General features: G+C 40.3%; 2 protein-coding genes across 2 annotated transcripts in view; one reads left to right on the forward strand and one right to left on the reverse strand.

The window, feature by feature from the left end:
* The window catches only part of necab2 (N-terminal EF-hand calcium binding protein 2), a 206,806-nt gene that overhangs the window by 157,680 nt on the left and 25,623 nt on the right, over positions 1-23,503 (reverse strand). The window lies entirely within an intron of this gene.
* LOC141796872 (uncharacterized) lies at positions 13,425-18,632 on the forward strand. Its single transcript, XM_074678169.1, has 7 exons — positions 13,425-13,607; positions 14,275-14,415; positions 14,965-15,039; positions 15,175-16,241; positions 16,351-16,503; positions 16,593-16,682; positions 18,126-18,632. Exons 2-7 carry the CDS (start codon positions 14,289-14,291, stop codon positions 18,444-18,446), a joined length of 1,833 nt encoding a protein of 610 aa, XP_074534270.1. The 5' UTR covers positions 13,425-13,607; positions 14,275-14,288; the 3' UTR covers positions 18,447-18,632.

Raw genomic sequence — 23,503 nt, forward strand, 5'->3', positions numbered from 1 at the left:
ATTTTTTAATGTAATGGGAACTCAGCCAGGGTGTGCCACTCACTCACACCTTGTGGTAGATGCTTACAGTTCCCACAAACAGTGAGTAGGTCTTTCTCATACATCAGGTACAAACAGAGGACAGATGTAGTACCATTTCTGGACGCTAGTGTGTACAAAACTGCAAATGCTAAATGCTAAGAGCCAATCACAAGTTTTAAAAAGGGTGATGTCATTGTTAGCAAAAGTCAACATTAAGCCCAAACACTAAAGCACTAAACACTAATTTCAAGCATGTTGCACTGAAGCAGATACATGTTGAAGCTTGTGTAAGTTCATCCAGGACAAGAAAGTTGTTTGCTCAGCCAACTCCATTCAACCAATCACAGCTCTTTCTGACAATAAGGTTGTCAGAAAAAGCTGTGGATTCATGTTCAGTCTCTCCCTGCTCTGCCACGGCACCACGGCTGATAGGTCGTTGTTGTCATCAGTGAGTCAGAACGCGTCATCTCTGCTCTGTCTTAGTTTTGGCTTTTCAAAGTCCTCCCAAACAGACCCACAAGACTCTAATTTTGTACAGTACCAAATGATCACACATCAGTTAGCACATGGCACTGAGTGGGACAGGCACCAATGCCGCTCTGTATTGTTGCCAGATTATATTTCACTACAAGACCAAGCTGTGGATATTAACCAGTAATGAGGCTCATCATTCAGGCAAAAGCCTCAGACCGCTGCAGAGCAGAGATGGACCAGAAAAGGATCTGGTGAAAGTTCTGCATTATGTTAAGTTGTGAACGAACAGGTTGACTGAAGAGACACGGACTGTGTGGAGTAGCAAAGACAAGGAGCAAAATGATCAGGAGTGAACCAGCGTCCCGCAATGAGGCCTGTAGCCTCCATACACAAGAGTCCTAAAACTGCAAACCATTCTCCTCTTGAACAGTGCCCTGAGATAACTTTATTTCCTAGTCTCCACCCTTGGTATGACCACTGTAACTTTGTGTCTGTAAAATAAGGTTAGGATTAATTCTCAACAGGACCAAATGTTTTTTTGTTTTTTGTTGTTTTTCTATTTAATATAAAAAATTTGAACAGGTTCCATCTATCCTGGCAGCACTTTAGTCGATACTTTGGGACCCCCTATTCAATGAGACTGCCATCTTTGTATGACCCCATGAAGGTAGAGAGAATGCAAACCACTTCGATAACTTCTTTTTTAGAAAGAAAGAAAGCAAGAAAGAAAGAAAGAAAGAAAGAAAGAAAGAAAGAAAGAAAGAAAGAAAGAAAGAAAAAGAAAGAAAGAAAGAACAAATAAATAAAAAAAATAAATTCCACCCAACTGTCTAAGTCATATTTCTAGTAAAAAGTTCTTATCAGACACACTGTTAGCCACATTCACCTGACAAGTCAAAAAATTAACTGTATTTTAAGATACCAAAGGAAAAAATATGCCCAAGTTTCTGGTAAAGTTTTTTCGTTCAAAATTAATAAATAATAAAATAAAATAAAATAAAATAAAATAAAATAAGATAAAATAAAATAAAATAAAATAAAATAAAATAATTGTATTTTATTTTATTTTATTTGTATTGTATTTTAATAAATTTATTATTATTATTATTATTATTATTATTATTATTATTATTATTATTATTATTATTATTATTATTATTATAACAAGCAGATTTTTCTTACCCCATTGGTTGATTTTTTTTTTTTTTTTTTTTTTTACTCACGTCAATTACTCTCCTCAATTTTGTCTTTTGGTAAAGACTTTCATTCTGGTCTAGTCAAGTCACTGTGACTTATATTGAGTCTGGCAAAATGTTTTCATGTCAGTGTAAGACATAAACACTCGCTTAGATTTCAGATGTGTCAGTGGGTTGGAACCAAAGGGAATTAATGAGCACTTCATTCTTCCAACATTTGAGGGTCAAAAGAGTGGTGAGTATATCTATCCCTTTTTTAATCTACATGTCTTAGACACACACACATACACACACACACACGCTTTCTCCTGAAGATATTTCTCTTGATTTTGTTACAAAAATAACTCTTTTTACATTATGACTGGATTGTTGTAGAGATTAGAAGGGCAGGATTGAGCCTTCATGACTCCACAGTCTCTTTTGCCCTCTGTTCATGTCACCCCCACTCGGTCTTCCCCTTTCCTTATTACTTCCTTTCCTTTTTTTATCTCCCACACTTGGTCACATTTACTACTTCTGTCCCTCCTCCATGTAACCCCTGTCCTTTTCATCTCCGTCTCTTTTCTCTTTATTACTTCTACAGCCATGATCACACCTGCCCTGCCAGTGAGAGTTAGAGATCTGTCCTGTCAGCTGGTGTTTGATGCTTTGTCTCAGTTATCTCACTTTTCCAACAAAGTTCGCAACAGAAACTGTGCTGGAGGAAAAAAAGTTAGTGTGCGCGTGTGTGTGTGTGTGTGTGTGTGTGTGTGTGTGTGTGTGTGTGTGTGTGTGTGTGTGTGTGTGTGTGTGTGTGTGTGTGTGTGAGAGAGAGAGAGAGAGAGACAGAGAACGAGGCTGCCAGTGAGCTGTTTCATCTGATAGATGAGAAACAGGAGTGATTCTCACTGAGCTGTCAGCTCTTGTCCTTTCTCCCTATCCATCAATGCAGCCCACCTGGAACAATGGTACACACACACACAAACACACACGGGCACGCACACACACACACCCGCACACACACAATACATGATCATTTGTCACCTCAGAGCCTTCTTGAGGTAACATGGTTGAAAACAGGAACAGTAGCGTCTCACTTCTTTTATGAGATGTTCGAATTAATGGGATTTTCACTCTTCTGAATCAGCATGTTTATTGATGATGTCATTGAGCTAAGTTTAATGGTACCTACAACACTGTTAAAATATGCATGCATTAGGATGAAAATGCAATTAAGGAGCAGACTTTTATTTGGATAACTGTATTTACAACTTTATCAGGTACACCTGTTCAGCTGCACATTAACACAAATATCTGATCAACCAATCACATCGCAGCAGCGTAACACACTTCAACAGTAGACACAGTGAAGACAAGCTGCTGAAGTTCAAACTGAGCATTGGAATGGAGGAGAAAGTTGATTTAAGTGACTTTGAACGTGGCGTGGTTGTTGGTCTGAGTGTTCGGCAAACTACTGATGTACTGGGATTGTAACCATAGACTGTATAAAACATGGACGGAGTCTTCCCTATGTCACCCGTCTGTTTCTGATACAGAAAATGAAGCACATCAGCTATAGCGGCTATATTGGTAGTGGCAAGGGCTTTGAGTACAGCCATAGGGCGCCTGTCCATCATGTGACCCTGAGCTGTGCCTCTGATTGGGCAGGGTTAAAAAATGAGTGATTCAGGAGATGTTTTTTGAACCAGGCTGTGATTATGTTAATTTCTGCTCTGAAAACTGTTTTTTGGCTTAGTGTGTGCGTGACTTCCTGTACTTCCAGAGCCAGCCTCAAGCTGAGCCTCGAGAAACAGTGGATTTTAGCACTTCAGCGTTGTCTCATATTCTAAGAACAGGGTTGCTGCTTGGTTTTAACCCACAACCATCTCTAGGGTTTACAGAGAATGGTCCCAAAAAGAGAAAATATCCAGTGAGCAGCAGTTCTGTGGACCAAAATGCCTTTTTGATGCCAGAGGTCAGGGGAGAATGGACAGACTGGTTGGAGCTGATAGAAAGACAACAGTAACTCAAATAACCACTGGTTACAACCGAGGTCTGCAGAAGAGCATCTCTGAACACACAACACGTCCAACCTTGAGGCAGATGGGCTACAGCAGCAGAAGACCACACCGGGTGAGGATAACTTTGGCCCCCTTAGTACCAACTGAGCCTGGTTTAAAGTTCACAGGAGGTTATGTATTTATTTGTAAATTCTAAGAGCTATTATTTGACATGTGACAGCAATCAAACTTTGTAAAGTCAGTTTTGTAGTTTGGTGTCCAAAAGGTGAGAAGACAATTTGTTTAGTGTTTCTCTCAGCCTAGTGCTAAGACATGTCTGCAATAAGTAATGTTAGTGAATCCTGGTTATGTCCTGCCAGTCATCTACCAATCAGAGCTAACGAAACCTCACTCTTCATTTTATTGATAGACTCTCAAGTTTGAACAGACCACTGCAGAATAACTGCTGACTGTGGGTTGGATGGACATTAGCACAAACAGTTTAGCTCATGTTTTAACTTTTAGCACATGCTCTATCATTCTCATGTTCAACTTTCTTCTGCCCTGACCTTCTTTTTCATTTGACAATTAGGCTCCGGTTTCCACCAGTACTACAAAAAAAATTACAGAAATCCTTTTCAGCAGAGAAAAACACAGATCTTTCTTCTCACTTGGTCAGCTCACTCCTCACTGCTAACACTTGGTGTGTCAGCAAAACATAAAATACAAAGACGCTTCTGCACATATTGGGCCCACATCAACACTGACTATGAGCAACTGAAATCGCATGGTTAGTCAATATGCATGAGGTTCAGTAAGACATAACTGTGGTCAAACTGCATTAAAAAATACATCTGCTGTTTCCAAAAAAGCGTGACATGCTCTATCAGGGTGTCATTGCCTTTCTAGTTTGTAATCAAACAGAGATGTGGGTTATGATTTGTCTTAATGAGAAGGATAGGATTCTCTCCATCAGCTCCATGACAGATTGTTCTTGGGTGTAAACAACAAGCTGTCTCTCTGCCTGAATGTAGAAATATGCTGCAGTCGATGATCGGTGTTCCCTCCCATCTATTATCCGTCTCAGCAGAGGGTGGAATGATGTGTAATCATCATCAATCTACTGGCTGAATATAACCTTATTATCAGAGGAGTGCTCATAACACACTGGGTATGATGTCTCTTTGTGTGTGTGATTGTGTGTTTTATGGATCAAGAGTTTTTGTGTGAGAATATGTTCATGTGGTTCTATCCTGATGATGGCTAATCCAAAGTAATGGCTAATTATAGCAGCATGTCAGTGTGCAAATTAGAATGATGCATTCAGGTGATGGCTTTTTACTATTTGAGACCAATTGGCAAACTGCTTCCATCAGCCCTGAGGGGAGGCTTCATTTGCACAAATGGTGTTTTATGGTTCCTGATGTGGCCAGATATGCCTCTTCGCCAGGCGGTAATTGACTACCATTGCCCACAGAGGTGGTTTTTTTTAATGCGGCATGATGGTGTTTAATGGCAGATAATAGAAGCAAACACGGTCCCCAAAGCGTGTTCTGTCAGGCCTCTGTGTTGGTAATGCAATCACATGGCACCCAGGTGGTTCTGCAGTTTAACAAGTTAGTCAGGGAGGCTGCCCAGGTTTGGTTCATAAAAGGAGAGATTTGTTCTCATTACACACATCAGAGTCTTTCATCCAAAACACAACACTTTAGATGTGATCAACCTAATGTCCCTATTTAGTCTAGCTGCTTCAGGAAAATGATTCCAAGAGATTGTGGTGAAGAAATCCTGGAGTTTTTCACTAAATCTTTCAGAAAAGACTGGGATCTACCGTCAAAGCTCCAGAGTAACTTTTAGCTTTTTACATCTGCCAATGAGGGTATGTTTTTGAGAGTTTGTCTGTTTGTCTGTGAATAGCATAACTCAATAAGTTACCAACAGATCTTGATGAAATTTCCAGGAAATGTTCAAAATAGAATAAGGAACAAGTGATTAAATTTTGGAGGTGATCCAGATCACTGTCTGGATCCAGGACTTTTTTAAAGGATTCTTTATCATTGTGAGATAGGGCCATTTTCACCACATGTGTATATAACTCCTCTATAACAGTATAACACTAAAGTAAAACTAAAGTGTTGGTGACAACCACGATATGCTTGGTTGAGGTCTGCGCTCTCTAGGTGCTTTGCTATTTTTTTTTATTTTATTTTATTTTTTTTCAGTGCAGCAATGCAACCAAAAGTTAAGAAGTGGGTTGACTCTTTTGAAATACACCCCATTTAAACCATCAAAATTTTGACATTTAACTCAAATTTAACAACTCTCTGATCAGAATTCCCTCTGGTCATAAGAAACTTTTTTGTAGGTCTTGTCATGACAGTAATGCACAAAAAACATCAGGTATGTAGTCCAACGTAGCTGGAGGGGCTGTGTTTTTCTCATCCAGGAGGCGCTCTGGAGCACAAATCAGTTAGATCGATACATTTTTGGCCACAATACATTTTGTGGCAGGCCTGTTATGACTCTAAGCATGCTGAGTCGGACCCACACAGGGTCTCATGTCCACTGTGTTCCCTCCTCACTCACGGTTACAAAATGTCATCACAACACAAATTATTGTCTAATGGTATAATCCACTCAAATACTTAAAGTAATCCAAAAAAAACATTTTCTTATTTAAACTTAGAAGATTTTATTGCAAACAATTCTGGGTTAACAGTACAGATCAAAGAACGGTTTATTGTAAAAATAGAACAAACATTGCAACCATGAGTGAGAAGGGAGCAGCACTAATGGGCTACCTTGTGTTTCAGAAGTTTTTTTTTAATGACGGGTCTTGACATTTGATCTTTTGGAAATGTTTAAGAAAAAGAAAATTCTTGGTATCATTTCAGTCTCATTTCAGTCAAGAATTAAACACTTCACTCTGAACTGGCCTAACATTGGAAGTATAACACCAGGGTTTTGCTGTGCAGTATTTAGGTGCTGCTTTCGCTGGACAGCTATGACATTGCCACAGGAAAATACACTATATTTGAAGTAACTTCGGAGTAAACTTTAATGTCTTGTAATAAAGATTTCACTGTTAAAAAATGGAGAAGTAAAAGTACACTTTTTTTAACAGTGTAGGAGAAGGCTGGGGTGGATGAGGAATTACCAAGACAGCAGCAGCTGGGTAGCAAAGAGGTAGCAGGGATAAGAGAGAGTGAAGACGTGATTTGAATACGCCACCTTATCATTACATACTTGCTGTGATTGGTTAAGGGGGGTAAGTGATCAAACATCAGCCTGTCAGCTGCTCACAGCTGGGTGTATGACCTCTGTGTCCTGCATGAACTTGTGCAAACTTTTGGTCACAACTCTACACCTCTTCACAGAGCTTACACGGTCTGGACTCTGTGTATCATGGAGGTTGGCGTTCTGGGGTTGATCACTAACTTTAAAGCTCTCATTCATCACTCTTTGTTTTATGAACATGTTGGTTAATCCACATTGCCAGTGCGTGAGCCAAAACATTGGAGAAGTGTTTTTTATAACTCTATTTTGGGTGTGCTTCCTTTGTACCTTTACACCTTCCTCAGACACAATAGTTAAAGATCAGTACTATGAAGTACTGTATCATTGACAGTACTTCATAGTTTCTTTTTTTCATTTTGACATTTAAAAGTTTTTTCCAATTATTTTCTTTTTTTGTGTGCTGAAAAAAACAAGTTTTATTGACTGATTTATGAAAGCAATTAAGTGTTAAATATCCAAGCAGGTGAATGCTTGTGGCAGGCACTGTATGTACCCATGGGAGGGAGTTTAGATCAATGTTGGTATGTTCCTGTTTTAACACCCATTAAACTTCACAGGAAGCCCTGTTACAGCTCCTGTTTCTCACAGTTATGTTTTGTACTGTAAGAACTTGCCCACGTCAGATACTTGTGACACCTTCTCTCCTTCTCTTTCTCTTTTCCTTTTTCTCTCCCTCTGTTTCCTGACCCATCCAGCCTTATATCTCTAAATAAAGCAGCATGAAGCCCAAAAATAAACAACAAAAATCGCCAGGATCAAACCAGATGTTTGGAACGTCACTATGTGCTTCTTTCAGCGATGAGATGATACAGCTTTGATTAGACCAGAGTCTTTTTGTTTGCTTTTATGTTTGATAGAGGGGATAAAAGAGAGGTAATAGGGACTAAAACAAGAAGCTTAGGAAGTCTGAGAAAATGAGAAGAACATGACTCATCAGAGGAGAAATCTGAGAGAAAATTAGGTGAGAAAATGAGAATGAGAGATGGGTGGTGTGTAATCCTTCACACTGAACAACTTATGTGAACTCCTTCACTCTGCAGAAGTCAACATGATCAGAAAAGGTGAGAGAAACGAGGGAGACGGCATGAGAGAAGGGTCAAATCTCTTTTTTAAACTCAGTTCTCATTGGGAGCATAAGAAACTTCAAAGCCCATGCAGACACACGCCCACACACACTTTCATGGTAAGGATGACACTGGGTGCAAACAGTACAGACAGCTTGACTGCAACAGTCTTCTTTTAATTAGTCAGATGAGGGAAACTTCACATGGACAAAGACTTTTCTATGAGAGGCTCATTTCTTCCCATCAGCTGAGAGTTGTCTGTCGTCCAGCTGCTCTGTGCTGTCAGTCAAACCTTTGTTAAGCCTGAGAGCTTCAGGAAACAGCAGCATGTTGTGTGTAAAGTGCCACCTTTATATTCATTGAATACTTCCAGGACAAGTAAACAAAGTCAGCTTTAGCCTCAAGGCAAAGCAACAGATGCAGGTTAAGCATTTTCTCCTGACTAGGTTTACACAAGGAGCATATCTGTCCGCTGGAAATGGAAATGTTGCCCGTTAACCTGATTTTTCTGTTTATCTTGGCTGCCGAGTGATTGAAACTCAGGATGGGGATGCACATGGATCACATTCGAGCTCTGTCTGTGGCTGAACAGGAAAGAAAAGATGTGGGAATGGACCATACTTCTGAAACAAGTGTTTGAATAAAGCTCACACAGACTCAGAGACAGGATTAGGATTTTGTATCTGCACACATTTCTGCTTATGCATATGCATATTTTGTGTACATTTTCTATCTCTACCTGTGTTTGGTTTGGTCCTCCTGGTGTTTCCCTCCTGGTTGATTGCCCCTCATGTGTTTCACCTGTGTCTTGTCTCACACTTGTGTTTGATTGCTCCCCTCTCTATATGGTAGGGATGTCAAACTTGTGTCATGGAGGGCCAAGAGGCTGCAGGTTTTCTTTCCAACCAAGAACTCCACCAGCTGATTCCACTGATTACCTCACCTTCAAGCAGAGAGCGGGGACTAATCAGTGAAATCAGCTGGTGGAGTTTTTGGTTGGAAAGAAAAGCTGCAGCCTCTTGGCCCTCCATGGCACAAGTTTGACATCCCTGCTATATGGGGTGCATCTCAAAGCTCAAAAGTTCCATCCTTCCTTCCTCCACTTGCATCATTCACTTGCATCTTAGTCCCTCCCACAAGAGATACATGGGAGAGTAAAGGCAGACATCTAGTGATCTGTTACTGTTTGAGACAAAATATTTAAAGATACTGGACACTCTTTAGGGAAGGTGGCAATGTGTAGCCATACAGCAAATTTAGATTAAGAGACGCAACATTCTTTCAGTGAACAGAGGAGATAAGGGAGACAATCAAAGCCTCAAACCGGGGAAGCTCGCTGCCGTCAGTTTAACAAGTTCGAGGTACTGGGGCATTGTTGCAGCACTTGTTCCTCAAAGCAGCTTTCATATTATTAAGGTTTTATACTGTGTGCTCAGAAACACCACCACACGCATTTACTCAGTTCAAGATCACCAAACTTTCTCTTTCTCTTTGTTTACCTGATGGACTCACAGATAACAGCTATTTGTGTCTTCTTGTAAGAAAATCTTAATTTCTCCCGCTGAAAAATGTTTTTCTTGATCTTCTCTCAGTCACACTGTTACCGCTCACCAGGTTTATTGCTGTTTATGATTGGTAGACATGCGCAGTTAGAGTTTGTTTAATGGAGTTTTCCAGGAGGTCCTCCTGAATTACGACGTAATCTGCACCTGCGTCTCTTTCACTGTGTAATTAGTTAAAAGGCTGATTATTTGCAGTCTTGCATGAGGTTAACGCTGCAGCCAAACGGGACGTCCCATAACAGAATCTTAGTACTAATGGTCCCGTTCGTTTAATGATTGAATGTGCATACAGGCCCTGATCTGAAGTGGGGTTTTTCATTGGTTTCTTGAAAACCGCTCATCTTTAACCAGCTTTTTTTGCGCGAGATTAGAAGGTCTCAGAAACCATACTTTACCTTTGTTAGCAACTCCAGCTATCCACCTGCCCGAGCGTAGCAGTAATTCAATTAATTGTTGGTAAAGTCGAACTGTTACACTACTGAGGGTCACTGAGACTGGAGACTACAGGTTTGATCACAGAGAGAAACACAACAAGCCTGTCTTCACAAACATAGAAACACAATCTCGTTAAATCCACAAATGAGAGAAATTAAAACCCCAACAGAAAACTGATGCAGACTCACAGAGAGAAGGGCTGGGATCTGAGACCAGGTTGTTCTTGCTGTGAGACACTTGCTGCCACCCACTAAGCCTCACTTTAGTCACAATCCAGAAAAACAATTTGCCTGTTTATGACTACACCTCTGTGATGATGGCTCCTGTCTGTAAGTAACAGATTCTCTAATAGAAGCCAGCAGCCAGATGAATATTAAATGTAACCTGACAGCGTGTCAGTGAAGTGTGTCGGTAATATGCAGCTGTGATGTGACGGCACAGCCATAGCTGCAGGTGCAGAGGGAGGAAATTAAACACCTTATGAAAAATAAAATCACTCTAAAATCAGGAGACACTAATGGCAAAATGATAAACTGCTTTGCAAATAAAGAGTGTGTACAGAGCACCCTCACACAGTTAGTATCAGACGTCGTAAACACACTGGTACAAAAAAAAAGAGGTCTGGAAATTGCTGCCACGACTGACACCTTATGTCCTTAAGGCATACATCTCAAATCAATTCCTGTCACATGACAATTTTGTTCAATCATTTATTAAGTTATACTGAAAGACGTGTGGCAGGAAACGGCTAGTTTGGTGCCACTAAAGCCAAACCTCTGGCACAATCAGTTTCCAGTGATAGATGACACAAAGAAAGTCAGTCTGGATGAATGGGTTCAAAAGTGATAATGCCGACATGGTATAATTCAGCAGCTGTCATAATTTTAAAGCTGGAGCTTTCTTCACACACGGATGGTTAATAACGCTTGCTGTGAGGTAGTTAAAGAACCACTTTGTTTAGAAACTGATGTAAATGCACTAGTTATTCAGTACTTTTTCAGCCATCACAAACCCTATTCTTTTCTGAAGTACCCACAGAAGCCACACATGCATTTGTTATCGACCTGCAGCATAACAATCAGCTGTTCAACCCATGACATACATAAGTCGACAAGTGCTGGAGACACTTTTATGACCAGGATGACCAAACAGGGGCTCTGAGAATGGCGGCATTTACATCTGCTGCAAGTTCCAATCCAAAAGAGTTATAAAAAAGGTGTAGACCAGCATAATTTTTAGGGCTGGGACAATATGCTATTCTTGTGATACAATTCTATTATGAATTTTGGGGTGCTGATTTGATTTAAATTGCGATTCTCCAATATTTCTGATCCTTGCGATTTTTAGTTTGCTTTTACAGTTGTTGGGTTAAATTATGGTGTGCTCCGACAGTCAAGTACAGATCTAGAAACTTATGAATGCAGTATTTACACTCTAAAAAATCAGGCAAGGGGGTAGTAAATTCAGCTTAAATAAATACACAATTTTCATATAAATATTTAAGTTTGCAGCATCTATTCGTTTAACTAAGTAACCAACTTCATTCATCCAGGTAAACCAACTTAAAAATAAAACAATGATCCAGACTCATTTTCATGTGTAATTTGAATGCATAAAAGTGCATCAACTCAACATGTGCAAAATATTAAGTTGGTTCAGCAGAAATAATCTTCTGAAACCTGAATTTTAAGGATCGAGTGAAGAAGAAGAAGAAGAAATTTAGAAGAGAGTGGGCGTGGCGACTGAAGTAACGGACGAGAGACTCCAGGTGCAGTCAATTTGGAATGTCGAGGCGTTCGTCTCCGCTTGCTTTCACAGAACTACGGTTTGTTTTTGATTTGCACTTCGGAACAGCTGACAAGTCCTCTGTAGGGGTCTAGATTATCGCCGGAGGACCACCAGCCTACCGCGTTTACGCCCGTACCGCCTAAAAGGTAAGCCCGCGGACCGCTGTTGTCATAGCGCGCTAGCATTAGCCGCTACAGATACTGACTGTGACCGATTCATTTTGACTGGTTTATAGCTAAGCAGTGTGTAGAACGTTTTCACCGAATCGTTTTCACAATGAACTGGTGCTGTAAAATGTGCAAATATGAAACTCCAAGAAAGACAGAGCTGTTAAAACACTACAGGCTACGACATATGCATTCTGGGCAATTTCTGCCTTGTCTCTATTGGGACTGCTACTGCTCTTTCAAAACATGGGCTAGCCTTAAATCACACATGACAAGAAGTCATTCATCTCATCGAACAGCAAAAGTGAGTGATGTGTTGTCTTTTCAATGTCCATGTTGTACTCTGAGCTCCATCACCACAGAGAAGGAGTACTTTGAGCACATAGGCCGTCATTTGAAAAAACATGAAACTATCTCATGCGTGTTTGAAAATTGCCATTTCAAAACGAATATTTATGGTACTTTTGCCTCTCACAGGACACGCAAACACACTCCACATTCACTGGATGACTTCAAGGCAGAGCTTGTGCGCAGGTATGTAAATCCTGTTAATGCAGGGGATGATCCTGACGATGAAGATATTGCGTGTGGAGAGCTTTGTGATGAAGATAGCAAAGAATTGCCGAACATAATTGAAGCTAATCTTGCCCACCTCTTTCTGAAATTAGAAAGCATATTTAATGTGCCCAAACAGTGTATTAATGAAATGGTGGAAGAGTTAAACTTCATTTCTAGTTCAGCATCAGGCCCCATCATGAAAGACATTTTGCAGTCATGCCTTGAGAAGCATAAATGTCAACTTGATAATTCTGTGATCACTGACATGGTAACAGAACTCTGTAAATCCAACCCCATCAGCCAAGCATTGAGGAGTGATGGTCCTCTGTCCACCGCCTACAAGAGAAATGAGTATTTTAAGGAGAACTTCTCTGTAGTGGAGCCAGTTGAATATGTGCTTGATGCCCGGGAGCAAAAAAGCTATCAATATGTACCTATTCTGAAGTCCTTATCTGAGATTTTTAAGAAGAAGGAAATGCAGGATTTCCTAATAAACAGTGGTAACAAAAACACAGAAAACACAGACGCTCAGTACATGTCATTTCATGATGGTACCCACTTTAAAGCTAATAAATTATTTTCTGAAAATGATCTAGCAATAGCCCTGAATTTATATGTGGATGAATTTGAAGTGTGCAATCCACTTGGAACATCGAGAAAAAAACACAAAATCACTGCCGTCTATTGGGTTCTTGCAAATGTACCACCATTGCTCCGGTCCTCACTGACTTCAATATTTTTAGCCATTTTATGCAAAGCTGAGGACATAAAACAATATGGATATGATACTGTGTTGGAGCCACTTCTCAAAGACCTTGGTAGTCTTGAGGAGGATGGACTCTACATTCCTTCTCTTGGCAGACCAGTTAAAGGTACCGTCTTTTCTGTCATTGCAGACAACCTTGGTGCTCATTCTGTCAGTGGATTTGTTGAGAGTTTCTCATGTTCATACTTCTGCAGATGGTGTCTTGGAGAACGCTCCAAATTGCAAGACTGTGAGGTTCGAACAGGAACACTTCCTCCCCGGACCAAAGAAGACCACAAGGTGCATATTCAGACTGCACAGGTGAGTGGGCAACATTGCTGTGGAGTAAAGCGACAATGTCCATTAACAGAAAAACTCAAGCACTTTGATGTGCTGTCAGGCTTCCCCCCTGATTTGCTGCACGATCTTTTTGAAGGCATCATACCAAAAGAAGTAGCACTGTGCCTGGATACCTTCATTAAGAAAAAATATTTCACTCTCTCAGAGCTGAATAAATTGATCAGAGAGTTTCCATATAAGTGGACAGATAAGAAGGATGCACCCCAACCAGTACCCATTAATTTTGCTGTTAAAAAAAGTGTTGGTGGGAATGCACATGAAAATTGGGCATTGCTGCGACTCCTTCCTTTCATCATTGGCCCAAAGATACCATTGAGTGATCCAACATGGCAGATTCTTCTCAACCTCAAGGACATAGTTGAACTTATTGTAGCCCCTGTCCATACAGACGAGACAATTTGTTTCTTGGACAGTAAGATATCAGAGCATCGGCACAGATTTTGTGAAGCTTTCCCTGGTGAAAGACTCACTCCAAAGCATCATTACATAGAACATTATCCTCAGTTGATAAAGGCTTTTGGACCACTTGTGTCACTGTGGACCATGCGGTTTGAGGCTAAACATAGTTTCTTTAAACGTGTTGTCAGACATACTCACTCCTTTCGCAACATTCTTCTCTCTCTCTCAGTGAAGCATCAGCTGATGATTGCCTATCATCTACATGACAGCAAGGTTGTCCAACCGTCATTGCAGGTGACCAAACTGTCAGAGGTAGATTTGGCTGTGCTGAGAGAGGACATCAGGGCAGCAGTGGAAGCCAAGTACCCTGGTAAGTCATGTATTTCCTTGGCTAACACAGTGTGTTACAGTGGAACAAGATATGCGACAGGAATGATCTTGGCTAATGGTTCAACAAGTGGCCTCCCTGATTTTGGAGAGCTGATTCAGGTTGTGGCTGTAGATGGTCGACCTGGATTTATTGTGGAATGCTTAGATGCTTGGTACATTGAGCACCTTGGAAGCTCTGAGCTTGAAAATACAAAAACTGTTAAAGTTCTTGAGCCAGCTCAGTTGTCTGATATATTCCCTTTAGCTGCATATATCATTGCAGAAAAGCGCATGGTCACTCTGAAGCGATACATTTACTTGCCATAGATGCCCCCCTTTTTAACGCTGTCTTTGTGTTACCTAGTGAAGGCAAAAGATGGCAGATTTCACAGGGAACAAGCTATTTCTAGGCACAAACTCACATTGTGCTTAGACACATACAGTAGTTAGCCAATGGACTGTTAAATTGGCACATTATTACAAGATGATATGATGCAGCTAATCAGAAAGTATTTACTTTTTTTTCTCTCTTCATGCTTTACATTTTCAGAAAACATTTCCCCTGCTGAAAGGATGCTGAATGCAATATATGAGGAAATGGAGTGTCCTGATTCTGATGTTCCTGGTATGTTATTCTTCATGAGTTTCTGCTAATATTATGGCTCCAAAAATGTGAGATGTATGCCACCAAAACCTCAGGCCTAAGATGTTGCAATGCTCACATATGTCAGTGTCACAGAATGATTTTTTTCCCTTGCAGATGTTCAAACGTCACATCTGAGTAAACCTGCTGCACTTCGTGTTATTGTTAAAGACCATATGATTGACAAGCTTGAACTGCCTTGTGGAGTACCTGAGACAGTGGATGAGCTAGAGTCTATTGTGCAACAGAAATATAGACTGGAAGCAGGAAAGTTTACCTTGCATTACAAGGATGTTGATTTTGGAGGGGAGTTCTTTTCTCTTACGTCAACAAAAGATCTTAAAGATAAAGACACAATCAAGGTTGTTCATATTGTTGATCTCTCCTCAGTCCAGTTCATTGTAACTGACCTGGATAGATCCAACACAAGTGCAGCCAGCAGCTCAGACACAGGTGCAGCCAGCAGCTTCACTCACCCTGCCAGTATTGCTTCATCTGAATCCGATGATACGATCATCCTGTCATCACCTGAGCAAATAAATCTGCGCTCAAAGCCCTGGCCCTCCGAATTTCCAATACCACGATTCCGCAATGACACAGAGCTTGTGCTAGCAGCTGGTAATGAAGCTTTCAATAAAGATGGATGTCGACTAAGCTCTACTGCCATCCTACCAGACATCCTTGAGGGATTAGCTGAAAGTATCTTTGAGTATGTTGCATATCCTACTAGTGCACAGTTTGCTGCTGTAGCTGAAGCATTGATTCGAAAACATCCTTGTCTGAAAGAACCAGGGTCCTACAATGGATGTTACGGATGGCAACAAAGACTGAAATATAAAATGGGCAATTACAGATCAAAACTAAGGGGTCTTGGGTGCCCTGAGCTAGATGTTAACTCCCTCCAAAAAAAGCGGGCCAATGAGAACACACCTGCAAAGAACGTGAAGAAAGCTCGGAAGGGTGAGGCAAACTACCTGCCACCTCATCCACTAGGAGAATCTCAAGAAAGCCTTGAGCAACAAAGACTGGATCTTCTTAGTGAGGTAAAGAAGAGAAATAATTCCCAGGTCATCAGTGAGAAAATGGAAAGGACCTTTTCCACTCGGAGACAAGAAGTTGTCACCCTGGCTCCACCTGTCAGTGAGTTGAAGGAGCGATGGCCTGCTCTATTTCTTCCAGCACAGGTGAATGTTTTTGTATTTTCTGGAACAGGCAATTTGGTAGACTTATGATTTCAACTGAGTGATTTAATTATATATTTTATATCATGTTGCTTTATTTTGTGTCACACAGATCAAGGAAGAATTTAAAAGAATAACCACTGCCAATCTGGAGTCAACTTTTATGGCGAATTTGGACCAGTGCATACCAAGATTGATGCCACTGGTGATGTCAAGAGGAGGGGCTGCCAAATCTAAGATCCAGAAAATTATGGAACTTCTGAAGGTGCCTGACATATTTACAGTAGAAAAAAATAAACTAACTGCTATAAAAAATGCATCTATTCAACCTTTTTTCTTTCAATTCTCCATCAGATCAACACAGTTGAAATTCGCAGAGAGGTTGCCATTCGCTGCTTAGTGGTCTACCTCGGGGAAAATGAGGAAAATCTTTTTGAATATGAGGTAGGTGAAAGTGAATCATCTTGCAACTCCATGAAATTGAAGTGAAATGGAACTTTCATGCTGTCTTTGTAAATGACTCACCAGAATCTTTCCTTAGCCTGTCTTTGTTTCTTTTTGCTGCTGCTTGTTGCTCAGTACTTAGTGACAAAAAGAGAAAAAGTAACTTGTTTTACTTTTGCCCGCCCTGAATAGAAATGTACAGAAAATGATTAAGGCCACTGAAAAAAAATCTGATCAAATTATTTATTCAAACGAAAAAAGACAGAATTCTGACTATTCTCTCAAAACTCTGGGATTAAAATCAGAATTCTGACTTTTTTCTCTGAGTTCTAAGATTTAAGTCAGAATTCTGACTATTTTCTCTAAATTATAAGATTAAAGTCAGAGTTATGGCCTTTTTTTAAAAAGTCAGAACTCTGACTTTAATCTTAGATTTCTGACTTTTTTTTAAAGATTTGTGAGAGTCAGAATTCTGACTCATTCTCAGAAATCTGAGACTAAAGTCAGAATTTTCTCAGCATTCTAAGAAAAGCAGTATTAAAAAAATGACCTTTTTTCAGGGGTCTTAATCCTCTTCCATAGAAATGTGATAGAGACCTGTTTGGGTTTTTTTTTTCTAGAGAACCATTACAGTATTTGCTCAGAAAAGTATGGGGGCCTCTGAAAAAAGGAGTACATTTGTTTTATTTTTATTAAATTTTTTTCCAATAAAAGTCAGAAATTATCCCTTGAATTTTTTTCCCCAGAATTCTGAAATCAAAGCCAGAATTCAGACTCTTTCTAAAAGTCAGAATTCTGACTTTAATCTTAAAATTTCTGACTTTTTGTAGATTTCTGAGAAAAATCGGAATTTTTCTCAGAATACTGGCTATTTGCTCAGAATTCTGACTTTAAACTTAGACTTTTGACAAGTCAGAATTTCCTTTTTTCCCCGGAACTATGAGATTAAAGTCGGAACATTCTCAGAATTTTGAGAAAAATAGTTTTTTAAAAAATTGACCTTTTTTTCAGGGGCCCTTATCCTCTTCTGTAGAAATGTGATGAAGACTTGCTTTTCTCCAGAGAACCGTTACAGCATCTGATCAAAAAAGTATGAGGGCCACTAAAAAATAAGAAAAAAACAGAGTACATTTTCTTTTATTTCATTTATTTAATTTGTTCCAGAAAAATGTCAGAAATAATTTCTTGAATTCTGTTTTTCAGTGGCCCTAATACATTTTGGTGCATTTGCCTTTCACTTTTTAAACAAGATACAAGTTGTTGTGGCGGCAGGCACCATCTACAGGACATTGTGTGTATATTTAGGCTAAGTCTCAGAAATTTTTACTGGCTGTCAATAGACCCCATTTGCAATACATTGTGTATTTCCTTTGTAGAGGAATTATGTGTGCTAGCTTATTGAAAATGAATACTGATATCTGTTTTTGATACTCTTGCTTTAAGGATTCCCAGAGCCAAACTGGATATCTTGAGAGTCGGGTGATGAAAATCCTAATCACCAAAGGTGCTACAGCATCTGATCCAGCCAAAGCAGCCATCATCATAGAGGGCACAGAAGTCCTGCAGGGGTTGGACGTGCCAAGGGCCTGTGCTTTGCTAATGGGCCTCATTTATGCCATCAACCTGAGCTACCCACGAGAGCTGAAGTACACTTGTGAGGTATTTCAGAAGGTATTTCTGAACCTAGATAGTCAGAAAAGCAGCCCAAAAGTCACATCTCTGAAGCAAAAGCTGCTAGGAAACCCCTTTGAACCTCATAGCTAAAAATAAACAATGGACACCTCTAATTTGCACTGCGATGGACTTGCTGTTCAAGTTGTTCTTCCTAGATTATGCAGTGTAATGTCATTCAGCACACATCTGAGATGGTTGCTACTCTTGTTTTTTGAGTCCTTGAAGTTGATTTTGTCTGGAGGGATGAAATATTTGTGAGTGTATTGTTTTCAGCAGACCCAGAATGTTAACTGTTTTTCGCTGGTGTTATATTTGCCCTTTTTTGGATGGATAACCATAAAGGCCTATTTCATTAGTTTGCCAAAATGCAGAAATGTCCTTCTACCTCAGTAAGAGTTACAGTTGTTTGAAGTCAGACTCATCTCGTTCATGATTGTTCTCTGAATGTAAAGCTGTTTAATCCTAAACAAATTTTAAAATATTTTTCCTAGCACACAAACTGTATGCACAATATTTTTTCATTTTATGGTTAAGTTAATGAAAGTTTTATCCTTGGTCATTGGGAGTGAAGGGATATGGCATAGGCTTGTTCTACATTGAAATATAAACAAAATATGTGCAACGTATAACACTAAGGCACAATACATGCACTTACACACAAACAGTACATACACTGCACACATATACTAACACTAAATTCCCACATAACACTCTGTACACACACACACACACACACACACACACACACACACACACACACACACACACACACACACACACACACACACACACACACCAGCACACTAAATACACACAGTAAATGCAAAATAACTAACAACATACATACTACACACACTAACACACTACAAACACACATGGAACTCTTGTTTTTGATGGTGCTGTTCATAATGTTTGCACTTGATTTGTACAAATTATTCATAAAACAAACTGTTTGAACTGTGAATTGTGGTTCCTGTTTATTATTTCCCCCAACTTGGGTAAAATGAGTTGTATATACTAAAATTAATGTGTTTACTTTTTGCATGGACATTTTTGAGTAGGAAATATTTATGTTTACATTTATTACAACTTAAATTTGAATGACAAGATAACAGCATTTCAAGGAATACTGATTAATTCTTTAGTAAACACTACTTGATTTATCTCTTGAATGTATAAATAAAACATGGTCATTGTACTTAATTTTTTGTTGTACTTCAAATGAATATCAAGTACAACCAATGTGAAAATTCAATGATATACACACAAAAACAATTAGATTGAACTTGATATAGCTTTCTTTTTGTGTGGCTGTTTAAGTTGGCCTTATTATGCTCAGCTAGTTCAGATTACTCAATTAGCAGTGAAGTTATGAGAACTTAAAAAGATCCATGCAAAAAGTAAACACACCTTTTTGAGTAAACCCATTACATTATTTTTTAGAGTGTACTTAGATGTTACTGTCAAAATAGCAGCACTCCTTTCTGCCCACTGATCAGGCATCCGTCCTTAGAGTCTCTGATTAGAGCCATACCCCTTCCAACACCCTGTTCTACATAACATCAGTCTGTTTCAACACATGGACAATTGCTGGCTAAAACAGGCCAATCAGAACCAAGAAAACATTAAAAAAGCCCAGGCTTATTGACCAGCTTGCATCTAGTGAAGTTATTGTATCATCAAGGTGTTTTGTGTGTTTTAGTATTTTATTGCAAAGGTTGTCGGATGATGTATCCATTCATCCATTCTCCCTTTGACCGATTTTCCCTGTGAGGGTTATGGGAGGGTGGAGCCTTCCCCAGCTGTCACTGGGTGGAAGGTGGGATACACCCTGGACAGGTCACCAGCCTATCACAGGGCTCACGTGGAGGAAAACAACGATTTGCGCACACACCAGACACACACACACACACACACACACACACACACACACACACACACACACACACACACACACACACACACACACACACAAAGGTAATTATGAGTGATTAATTGTTCGTGCAAGCATGTTTCTTTTTTCCAAGTACCAGGAGACACCCTGTGATCATGCACCATGTAACATGTAATAAAGGGGTATACCTGCCCGGCCAGGGAATCAAACCAAGAACCTGGCAGCCATGCCAACCAGGTGTTCTATATGTTCCAAATTCAGGAATATATAAATTGACCCACATTTCATCTCTGGCCACTTTCAACAACACAAACCATTTACCAATCAGAAAAAAGAGCTGATGACTCATAGTTCCTGAATGTTTTGTTGATACTGTCTGTGATTTTAGACCAAACCTGAGCCTGAACATCAAAAGAAACACTTGAGGACAGTCTACCTCACAACTGAAGTACCCAGACCTGAAAGCAGATTGAGGCGGCCAACAGCTGCTCACATGTGTGACCGTAACCTCAATAAAGGGCTTTTATTCTCTTGTTAAATAATTTTTCAGGGGTTGGGAAAGGAGGTTAGTGGAGGTGTGTGTGTGTGAGGGGGTAACTTTGGTGTCATGGCAACAGCAGCCCAAAGGGCCTCATGGAAGGAGCACAGGAAGATGCTGTAACCAGGGGCAACTAGGTGGTAACTAGGGTAACTGTCCTTTTTTTTAAGCAGAGGTACTGAGTCCTGATTGTTTGTTGCACTTTTACAGAATATGTTGGGAGGGCATGAAACCTTGATTTACCTTCCCCTGCAGTGGTTCTTGGGTAATGACTTGTCGTGTAAGTACATGATGCGTATGGTTAGCCTTGTAAGCTCTGTTATAAACAGAAAGCTGCTTTAAAAGGTGTATAAATCTTACATAACACTGCTGAATAAGGCAAAGATTGCAAATCACCAATAAAAGCCAGCTCTGTTCGAGTAATTCATCGTGTTTGATTCCACCTGAGAGACCTGAGGCACAGTGATTATGCACATAGTACACACACACAAACACACACACCCCTTCAGACACACCCGGCAGGGCCATGGTGTTAATTATGAAGCACATAAATGTCATGTCTTAAGTGCCCCTGGTGCTTTCAGGCTCATAACAGAAGACCCCCACTCCTCCTAGAACACACACAGATGGTGTGCAAAGACTAATCAGAGTACACACACACACCCTCTCCTGAGTGGCAGCTCCCAACCGCTGCTCATTAAGAGAGGAAAGTCAGGAATTAGCAGCAGCACTTGGATGTTCTCCCAATGTGAGGCTCATTGAAGAACAAACACCAAGCAGCTTTGTTCTGATCGTAGGCACTGCCAATCATCCTGTGTGAGTGCGCTCTCCATGGTAACCCCGCTGCTTTTTTGACAATGATGAGCCTGAGTTTTTAGGTTGCTGTGGCAGGTAATTCCTCTGCTGCTCATGATTCCACCCAGCAAACAAGCACATTTCACAGCAAGATAACAGAGGCTGCTGCTTCCAAAATCTGCAGTGAAATCACCTGATGATGACTGTTCACTCTGTCAAACAAACTTACAACCACAAAAGAAGGCTTGGATTTCAACTCCAGGAAATTCAGACAGGGTGAGACACAAACTGCAGGCAGACTTTGTCCCCTCCATACCTCATTTTTCACCTCTTGAAATGTTCACATTTTTGAGCCTCTGTACTGAAATTCATGAAATGCAGCTAAATGCACTAAGTCCACATAGTTCACAAGTCTAAACTTTACCTGTAGTTGTGGGTTAAATTATGCCTAACTTTTATAAGATAAAACTGAACTCTCCACCAGAGGTAATTAAGACTTGGGTATAAGGCTGGAAAATCCCAGAGCACCAAGAGAATCAACATATCCAACATTTTAGTTGTCTGACACTCAGAAATGAGGACTTAAATTTGCGACTCTAACTCAAGCTGAACTTAAGTTATGCACACAAAGACTTTGGACTTGGACTTTGGCTGGCTCAAAAGACTTCAGACTTGACTATGACATGTGTTTTAAGACCCATGAAGAATGATTATGTTTTCTTTGTTGGTGTATTACGATTGAGGAAACCACTTCACACATCGGGTGTGTGCCACATGGCATCACGCTATATCATTTGTACAATGGATTGCGACAATGGCGGCAGACTTGCAGCTGCTGCTGCGCCATTTGTCGTTACATTTGGTTATAAAAACTTCAAACAGGACAGCACCAAAAAAAAGAGTGCTGACTGCAAAGTCTGCAGGATCCAGATCAAAGACACTGGATCCACTACATCTAAACACTGAGCCTGTGCAATAGGGGACAAGATGTACAGTAACTATGTTCATGTTGGAAGAACACAGTTTCCTTTAAAGGAAAGCATTCATTGTGTGTTTGCTTCATATTGCATTGGCCTGTTTAAAGGGATCATATGATATACTAATTAGTACTGATACTGTATGCAAACAGATAGGAGGGATAATAATACAGTAAATGCTCTTCATAGAAATAGCTGTGCAGTTGTCTGGTAGATCAGACAGCAGCAGATGACAAAAGCTTACAGGACTTATTTTTTAGTGACTTGAGACATGACTTAGCCTGGTATTTTCAGGAATGGGTGGTACCCCCCCCCCCCCCCCCCCCCTTTTTTTTTTTTTTTTTTTTTTTAGACACTATTGTCTACACGCAGGCATGCCATGGGTTTGGGCCAATCAGAATGGGCCCTGAACATCCAGCGGTGACGTTTGACAACCAAAAACTCTGTTTACCAGCATCGACATGAAACTATAGCCGCGTTTCCACCAAGCAGTCCGGGTCGGTTCGTCTCGGTACGGTTTAATCGCGGGGTAAGCTGCTACGGCGTCGCGCTATTGTTTACTAGCTGTGGCTTCCGGCATGCGGCTTACACGCCGCCCACCACGAGAGGGCACAGTTCGCTGTGGAAACGCAAACGGGATGAGACTTAACTGTCCCAAACCGTCCCAAACCGTACTGAACCGACCCGTACTGCTTGGTGGAAACGCAGCTTAAGAAACCGGAGTTTTCCAAAATCTTCACTTTGGCCGGAGTTTTTAGAAAACATCGTTTTTAGTGACGTAAAACTGCAGTTTCATTTGGATGACAGGTGTAAATGTACAAATATCTGTGTGGTTTCCCAAATACCCAGCAACGTGTGGACATGGCCTTAGACTTCTGACCTAAGACTTGAGACTTGACCTAGAATTGTGACCAAACACTTGGGACTTGACTTGGACATGCAA

Source organism: Halichoeres trimaculatus, unplaced genomic scaffold (assembly GCF_033239565.1).
Source record: "Halichoeres trimaculatus isolate MK-OKI-2021-1 unplaced genomic scaffold, fHalTri1.1 fHalTri1_scaffold_10, whole genome shotgun sequence".
Classification (NCBI taxonomy): Eukaryota; Metazoa; Chordata; class Actinopteri; order Labriformes; family Labridae; genus Halichoeres; species Halichoeres trimaculatus.

Bases quoted from the DNA above. Each gene is read 5' to 3' on its own strand.
- LOC141796872 (XM_074678169.1), top strand. From the start codon at position 14,289: ATGATTGCCTATCATCTACATGACAGCAAGGTTGTCCAACCGTCATTG. The intron at 14,416-14,964 runs GTAAGTCATGTA...TTACATTTTCAG, and splicing joins AGTGGAAGCCAAGTACCCTG to AAAACATTTCCCCTGCTGAA. The intron at 16,683-18,125 runs GTAGGTGAAAGT...TCTTGCTTTAAG, and splicing joins AAAATCTTTTTGAATATGAG to GATTCCCAGAGCCAAACTGG.